The following is a 7851-nucleotide window of genomic DNA, read 5'->3' as shown; positions in this document are numbered from 1 at the left end:
TGGCGCTGGCGCTCGTCGAGTCGCGCTGCGTGCGCTTCGGCAGCTTCACGCTGAAGTCCGGCAAGACATCGCCCATCTACCTCGACCTGCGCCGGCTGGTGACGCATCCGCAGATTCTGCGCATGGTGGCCCGCGAGTACGCCAAGTTGCTGCGCAACGTGAAGGCTGACCGCATCGTCGGCCTGCCGTACGCGGCGCTGCCCATCGCAACGGCGATCTCGCTCGAGATGAACATCCCGCTTATTTACCCGCGCCGTGAGGCGAAAGCGTACGGCACGATGGCCGCGATTGAGGGCGACTACAAAAAGGGCGACCGCGTCGTCATCATCGACGATCTCGTCACAACAGGCGAGACAAAGGTGGAGGCGATTGAGAAGCTCAAAGCGGCGGGGCTGGAGATTGTCTCGATCGTCGTGCTCATTGACCGCGAGATGGGCGCGAAGAAGTTCCTCGGCAAGCTTGGCTACGAGTTTGAGGCAGTCGTCACGCTGTCGCAACTTCTGCCGCTGTGGCGCCAGTCGGGCTCCATCACGCACCAGCAGATGATCGACGTGCAGACGTTCATGGAGGAAACGAGCAGCAAGCTTTGAGCCGTCTGGAAACGGAGCAAGACCTGAGTGGTGCATGGCAAAGGGAAAGCAAATAAATGTGCACGGTAATCCCCCCTCTCGCCCCGCTCTGCGTGGGTGGGTGGGTGCGTGCGGTGCGTACCAACAAGAAAAAAGGAGCACCCCACTCACACATTCACGCAGAGCGAACGTGAGAGAGGGGACGGTGAAAACATTTCGAGTCGATTATATATCTCCCCAGTGGTCCAGTGGACGGTCCTTCTCGTGGAGAGGTAAGCTTAACAGAACGTGGACCAGGCTAAGAAGGCGAGAGGCAATGAGAGAGAAGGGTTGGTGGGCCAATTGTGTGCGTGTGACGCCTGTGCAGCTGCTGCACCTGCCAACACACAGAGATCCACACAGTCAGACCCACAGACAAGAGGTGCTTGCATGGGGCTATGAGGAAGGAGAACACGAAGCAAGAGGAAACAAAAAAAAAAAAACCCAAGCGGAGACAATCTGCGAGTTATTTTTCTTTTGTTTGTTCGGTGTGTTGCTTCCATTGTTAGATTCCCTGTGTGTCTGTGTGCCTGACTCTCTGTACCCATCTATACATATATATATATATATACACACATATCCATACATATACCGCTCTGTGCGTGCGTGTAACTGCGTGATGACGACAGCAACGAGCCGGAGAAGGAACGGAGCGGTCTGGTCTTTGCACCCCCCCCCCNCCCCCCCCCTCTCTCTCTCTCTCTGCCTCCCCCTGCTGCTCCACCACACCACCACCCACTAACAGGGATAAACATCCACATCCACACACACCCACAGTGAGAGTGCGAGTTCTAAAGCAGAAGCCATGTCTGGTCTTCAGCCTGTTGCAAGCCTTAAGGGCAAAAGTGTCACGAGCGCCGCGCAGTTCACGCGCGCCGACATCGACGCGCTGATTCAGCTCGCCGGCGCCATGCAGCGCAGGGTCGACAGCGGCGAGGTGCTGAGCCTTTTACAAGGCCGCATCATGACGCCGCTCTTCTTCGAGGACTCCTCCCGCACGTTCAGCTCTTTCTGCGCCGCCATGCTGCGGCTCGGCGGCAGCGTGGTGAACTTCAAGGTGGAGACGTCGTCCGTCAGCAAGGGCGAGACGCTCGCCGACACGGTGCGGACGCTCGACGCGTACAGCGACGTGCTGGTGATGCGGCACCCACGGCAGGAGGCGATCGACGAGGCGCTGGCGGCCGCAACGCACCCCGTCATGAACGCCGGCAACGGCGCCGGTGAGCACCCGACGCAGGCGCTGCTCGACACGCTCACGATCCACGCGGAGCTCGGCCGCGTCGACGGCATCACCATCGCACTCATCGGCGACCTCAAGATGGGCCGGACGGTGCACTCGCTGCTGAAGCTGCTCGTGCGCAACTTCGCCATCAACACGGTCTTCCTCGTCGCCCCCGACGCGCTGCAGATGCCGCAGGACGTGCTGGACTCGCTGCAGCACGAGATCGCCGCGAAGGGCGTGCGGCTCCACCGTGTCGCGGCGCTCACGGAGGAGGTGATGCGGCAGAGCGACGTGCTGTACGCCACACGCCTGCAGAAGGAGCGCTTCGTCGCGTCGGCGAACAGCACCGACGCGGCGGCGCTGGAGTCGTTCGAGGCGGCCAAGGCGGACATCACCATCAACGCCGCTCGGATGCGGATGGCGAAGGAGAAGATGATCGTGATGCACCCGCTGCCGCGCAACGACGAGCTCAGCACAGATCTCGACGCCGACCCGCGCGCCGCCTACTTTAGGCAGATGCGCTACGGGCTGTTTATGCGCATGGCCATCCTCTGGAGCGTTCTGGCGTGAAGGTAAAGAGAAGGGTGTGGGGGTGTGTGGGGGGGAGTGATCAGCAACCGCAATAATTCCTCTTGTTTTAAAGAGAGGATGGTGAAAGTTTCAGCGTTAAGCAAACAAAAACAACAACAAAAAAGGAGGGGGGAATTGAATAACGTCTAAGAATTGTGCCGGGCGCGTACAGTTTTGACGTATGGCTCGTGTAACAGAGTAGCAGTGAAGGGGGTGAAGTAATGCACCGGCTGATTTGACAGCAGTCGACTTGTATTGCTGCGGCCATTGTGGTGGCTCTGCTGCGGCTTCACTGGGCTCCCTTTTTCCCCGTCTCTCTCTCTCACACTCCAGTGACGGAAGCTATATTTGAGCGTGATGGCGGCACGTCATGTGTTGTGCGTGTGTGTCCTCGCCCTGTGCTGTGCGTCGCTGTGCGTGGCGGCTGGTGGGACGACGGGGGAAACGTCTTGTAATGGCACGGAGCCCACGGAAGGCCAGGGGTGCGAAAACACTGCTGAGGCCAATGATGCTGACGAGGAGTCGCGTCAAGGGTCAGGACCGAAACCACAAGACCAGAATGTGCAGACAGACGGGGCTGCGGTCGGGGATACTGACGAACAAGAGTGTGCGAAGAAACTGCCTCCTGAAGATAAAACGTGCATTAAGTCTCTTTCCAGCAAGACTCAACAAAACCAACTGCAGGCAGCCAGCAGTTCCCACGGCATGCAGGGGGTGCCTGATAACCTCTCAGATGAAGATCCGTTGAGGGGTACTAAAGAAGGAAAGGACCCAATTATATGCACTGAAGATCAGGAAGAGCAAACAGCTGCTTCGGGGACGAAAACTTGTGTCGCCAAAGATCCAACGAAGGATGCTGCACAAAAACACACGAAATCTGATCATGACAACGACGTGAAGTCCCCTACTGAACACGGCTCTCCGCCTGACCCTGAGAAGCAGCACAGCGTGTCCGGCAGCACGCCTGGGGCTCTGGGCCCCCCACCAGCAGGGCACGGGGGTGCTGGCACTGGGCAGTCGGCCGGCAGACCCGGCGGTGAGGGATCTGCGGCTGCTTCCTCCCCAGCGGCGGTGGGGACTCCACACAGCCCAGCGAGTGGCGGCGACGCCCAGCCAGAATCCTCATCGAACAGTGCAGCGGTAACTGGGGGGGATGTCGCTGCCGCCAAAGAAGAATCCCCAAAAGAGGAGTCTGGCACCGCCCAAGTCCCGTCTACCACAACGAGCCCCGGAGCTTCTGCTGCCGGAGACAAACAGCACGAAGCGGATGCCTCCACGGCCGCCAAACCAGACGCGACCACCGCCACGATGGCTGTTGCTCCTCTGCTGGTGGCGGCGCTGGCCAGCATTGCTGTGCTCTGAGCGGTGTGGTGAGAGAACACGCAGGACCCCCTAATTTGTAATTGTGTGCGTCCCTTGTGGCCGCCGGAACCCACATGTTGCGGTTCCTTTCTTTCTTTCTTTCTTTCTTGCTGCCCCGTTGCGGGCTCTGCGCCGCCTCCTCGGTCTTCCACGGGTGTGTGCGTGATGTTCCGCCACCTGTGTGCGCTGGGGTGGCGGACGCCGCACTCCCTCTCGTTGTTTGGGGTCGTTGGGCTTGTTGTTTCAGAGCGGTGCGCGCCCCGTCCGCACCAGCCCTCTTTAAGTGATATCTCTTGCTTGGTGCAGCGCTGCGCACATGGATGATTTGCTGCTGTGTTGTGCCTGCTGCCCCTCCCCTCCGTGTGTGTGTGTGTGTTGCGTGTCTTCCAGCTGTGTGCCCGTTCTCTCTGACCCCCAGCCACGCAAGCTGTACTGACGAAGGTGAAGATGGTCCGCTGTGTGCTGTGCGTGCTGGTCCTCGCACTGTGTTGCTGCACAGCCCTGTGCGTGAGTGCTGCTGTTGCTGCTGATAAGAGTGTGGCACTCAATAAAGCAGCGGCACTAGCAGCGGATGCTGTGGGGGAAGCGGAGAAGGCGGTGGAGAAAGCGAAGACTGTGGTGTCACTCGCGTGGCACGCAGCGGACAGGGCTACCGCAGCGGTGACCAACGCCAAAGCCACGGTGACGCTCATTGGGGAGGGCGACCAGATGGCTGTGAAGGCTTCGGAGTACGCTGAAGCGGCAGTGGCGTTGTCGGATGCTGCGGTGAAACTGGCTGTGCAGCCTGCGAAGAGCAGCGAGGCACAGACTTTGTCTGCAGAGCGGGGCTCGCAACGGGCGCGTGTGACGGAATCAGGGTTAAGCTCATCGGAGTCGACAGGAGTAAAAGGTGCTGCGAGTTCCGTTTCTTCGACGAGTACTACGGAGAGTTCGCAATCACGGCAGGACACAGCGGGACCAAAAACCATTGCCACGTCAAGCTCCAATGATGGCCAGCAGTCTACTGAGGTTAGTCAGGCGCGGAGTGCCGTTGTGCAGGGTTCTGGGACTCCTGAAGCTTCAGATCCAAAGTCTGATGGTGAGGTGACGTCCGAAAATAAAGAGGTGCCGGTTGTTCTTGCAGGTACAATTCAAGAACCAAAGGCGACGCAGAATGGTTCTTCGGAAAACATGCAGCAGCCACAGAGTCTTGTGCCGCAACACGAGGAGCTTCAGGCACGAACGATGTCCGCACAAATGTTAGCTGCTGAAGAGAAGGGTACATCAGTGGTGTCACTCGATTCCCGGCAACAAGTTGCCCCTGCGAAGGTGGTTGAGAGTATTCCGGGGGTGGTGAACAAGTCCAGAGGTGCCGTGCAGCTGTTGATGGAAGCTGCGAATAAATTTACAGCGGCGGTTGACATGGCGAGCGGGGCAACCTCCGATGCCATGGAGGCAAAGAACAATGCCAGCAAGGCCGTGGACACAACTACCGAGGCGGCTGCAGCGGCCAGGGAGGCGTCGAGGAAGGCTGCGGAGGTGGCAGAGATCTGCAAGGAGGCCGATGCGAACTGTGCGGATGTGGTGGCTGATGCCACGACAGCAGCTGCAAAGGCCAGCGAGGCGGCCGCCAAAGCTGAGCTTGCCGTGGGGGAGGCCCAGGAGGCTGCGGCGAAGGCGAATGACGCGGCGGAGAAAGCTATGGCTGCAGAGGGCATTTCCAAGGCTGCAGCGGACAAGGTGATGCAGGCAGCGGAGGGCGTTGCTGGTGTGCCGGACTCCCTCAAGAAGGTGCTGGAGAACGCTGAGGCTGTGAAGGAGGCTAAAGGCACGGGTACTACTGTGGAGAAGGCAAAAGAGACTGTGGCTGCTGCTTTTGAGGAAGTACAGCGCGTCAAGAAGTCGGCGGACATTGCGAAGGGAGTTAAGGTGGAGAATGCAAAGGCGGTGGCACTTATTAATGAGGCGCAGAAGCATGCGGAAGCAGCTGTGGAAAAGGCTACGGCAGCAGAGAAGAATGCTGGGCTGATAAGGGACCTTGCTGAAGCCGCTGTGGAGGCTGCTGGAGGTGCGGCTCAACGCACGCAGACATCCGCTGCAGCAGCGCTGGGGAGAGCTGAGGAGGAGGCGCGGCGTGTTTCCGATGGAGCGGCTGCTGCGTCTGGCAAGGGAAACGACAACTGCATTGCTGCGTGGGTGCGTGCACCACTGCTGCTGGTGTTGTTGCTGGGGGCATTGACCCTCTGCTCTGTGTGGTGAGTGGTGTGTGCGCTGGATGGTGTTTCTCAGTTAATTGTTTGCTGCCATGGAGGCTTAATGTATAACTGCTGGGGTTGTGCTGCTTTTAATTTCCTTGCTGCGCCGTAGTGGTCTTTGGGCGGTGGTCCACTTATCCTTGAGGGTATTATCTGTGCTCGATGCCGTCGTGTGAGGCGTGTTTTTATTTCTCTTGCTTGGGCTTTGCCTTGCACCCATGACTGTGTGCTCCTTTTTCGTGGGATCCCTTCGCTTGTCTGGTGGCTTTTTGCGCTGTGCGTCTCTGCCGTACTGCTTGCTGCCGCGCTGTGTGTGTGTGTGTGATCTGCTGGTTCTTTTTGTTTCTGTTCTCTTCTCCCGCAAAGATCTGGGCGATTTGCTTGACGGTTACCGATGGTGCTTCTGCGCCGCGTTGTGTGGGTGCTGGCCGCTGCTCTGTGCTGCACGTCCTTGTGCGTGACGTCTGCTGCGGCGGAGAACGCTGTGCTTCCGCCTGCTGGTACTCGGGAGGCAGCGCAGGCGAAGGTGGCTGCCTGCACTAAAGATCTGTCAAATGCCCAGGCTTTGCTGCAAGGTGCTGAGGAGGCTTATGCCAAAGCTGACGAAGCAAAGAGGGAGGTCGATAATTTCACGGCGAAGGCCACCAAGGCAAAGAAGTCTGCCTCAGAGGCAGAGAGTATGTCAAATGCGGCAGTGAAGAGTATTGCCGAAGGATTGGAGGCGCTGAAGAAGGCTGCTGATGCAGGGACTGAGACAACGGCTGTGGTAACATTGGGTGTCGGTGATCTCAAGGCTGCTGCTGGGGGTGCGCAAACTGCGGCGAATAAGGCCAACAGTGCTGCGGTAAAGGCCTCAGAGGCGGTGAAGTTACTCGAGGAGGCCACGGAGCATGCAAAGAATGTACGGGATCGGGCAGAGAAGCTGGGAGAAGGGATGAAAGCCGAAGTGTGGAAGAACGCAGTGAAGAGCGTCGGAGATGCCTTTAGCCGTGAGGGGGCAAAGACACTAAATGCTGAAGCGGCGCTGAAACTCGCTGTGAAAACAGTGAACAAGAATAAAAAAGGAAACGCTGCAGCAAATCTTTTTTTCAGTGCGCGAATGATGGCAGAGCAGATTGGGCTGGCACTGACGAATATCAAGAGGGCAGAAGCTGATGCGAAGCTTGCAGAAACAAATGCTAAGAATGCCGCAGAGTCTGCCACGGAAGCAGACGAGAAGCCAAAGACGGAGACGTCCCAAGAGGGGACGGCAGCTGTAACCGAAAAGGTAAATAAAGCCGCCACAGATGCAAAGACGAACGCTGAGTCAGCAGAAAAGAATACCGGCGGTACCGCGCAGAGTATTGATAATGCACTGAAGGTAGCGGAGGTGGTGAAAGAACTTACAGAAGAGGCATGGAGCTCCGCTGACGATGCCAAGGACGCGGCTAAGAAAAAGAAGGATGGTGCGGATGCTGCGCTGGTCGAGGCCGAAGAAGAGTTGAAGAAATTCACCAAAGTGGAGAAGCCAGAGTCACAGCTACCCGAGGCGGAGGAACCGCCCACTGACCACAAATCCAGCGAGGCAGAAGCCACTGTACCCCTGCCAACGGACCAACCACCGAAGTCGGAGAAGACTGCTGTTGAGGGGAAAGACCAAACGACAACAACGCCAAACCCCACGGATCTTGTTAAAGGGGATTCCTCAACACCGGAGGGAATGCCCGCTGCGTTAGTGGCTGCGAACAAAGACAGTGCGGCATACGGCAGCGACATCCCCGCGTGGGTGCGTGCCCCACTGCTGCTGCTGCTGCTGCTGGCCTGTGTGGCCGTGTGGTGAGACCTGCGTGTGTGTCTGTGTGTGCGTGGGGCGGTG

At 58.4% G+C, this 7851-nt stretch overlaps 5 protein-coding genes across 5 annotated transcripts; all 5 read left to right on the top strand.

Moving 5' to 3' along the window:
- Positions 1-122: 122 nt before the first annotated feature.
- DQ04_08001040 (orotidine-5-phosphate decarboxylase/orotate phosphoribosyltransferase) lies at positions 123-590 on the top strand (the record flags this gene model as incomplete). Its single annotated transcript, XM_009315394.1, has 1 exon — positions 123-590. The coding sequence occupies one exon, from the start codon at positions 123-125 to the stop codon at positions 588-590; it is 468 nt and encodes a 155-aa protein (XP_009313669.1).
- An 823-nt stretch (positions 591-1413) lies between these two features.
- On the top strand, positions 1414-2400 carry DQ04_08001030 (aspartate carbamoyltransferase; the record flags this gene model as incomplete). Its single annotated transcript, XM_009315393.1, has 1 exon — positions 1414-2400. The coding sequence occupies one exon, from the start codon at positions 1414-1416 to the stop codon at positions 2398-2400; it is 987 nt and encodes a 328-aa protein (XP_009313668.1).
- Positions 2401-2757: 357 nt separating this feature from the next.
- Positions 2758-3762, top strand: DQ04_08001020 (hypothetical protein; the record flags this gene model as incomplete). The annotated part of the gene is made up of 1 exon (XM_009315392.1): positions 2758-3762. The coding sequence occupies one exon, from the start codon at positions 2758-2760 to the stop codon at positions 3760-3762; it is 1005 nt and encodes a 334-aa protein (XP_009313667.1).
- Positions 3763-4209: 447 nt separating this feature from the next.
- DQ04_08001010 (hypothetical protein) lies at positions 4210-6000 on the top strand (the record flags this gene model as incomplete). The annotated part of the gene is made up of 1 exon (XM_009315391.1): positions 4210-6000. The coding sequence occupies one exon, from the start codon at positions 4210-4212 to the stop codon at positions 5998-6000; it is 1791 nt and encodes a 596-aa protein (XP_009313666.1).
- Positions 6001-6390: 390 nt separating this feature from the next.
- On the top strand, positions 6391-7815 carry DQ04_08001000 (hypothetical protein; the record flags this gene model as incomplete). Its single annotated transcript, XM_009315390.1, has 1 exon — positions 6391-7815. One exon carries the CDS (start codon positions 6391-6393, stop codon positions 7813-7815), a length of 1425 nt encoding a protein of 474 aa, XP_009313665.1.
- Positions 7816-7851: the final 36 nt, after the last annotated feature.

The sequence above is a fragment of the Trypanosoma grayi genome (assembly GCF_000691245.1).
Source record: "Trypanosoma grayi strain ANR4 Tgr_800_V1, whole genome shotgun sequence".
In the NCBI taxonomy this organism is placed as follows: Eukaryota; Euglenozoa; class Kinetoplastea; order Trypanosomatida; family Trypanosomatidae; genus Trypanosoma; species Trypanosoma grayi.
The sequence above is the reverse complement of the archived record's forward strand: the minus strand, read 5'-3'. Positions and strand labels throughout refer to the sequence as shown.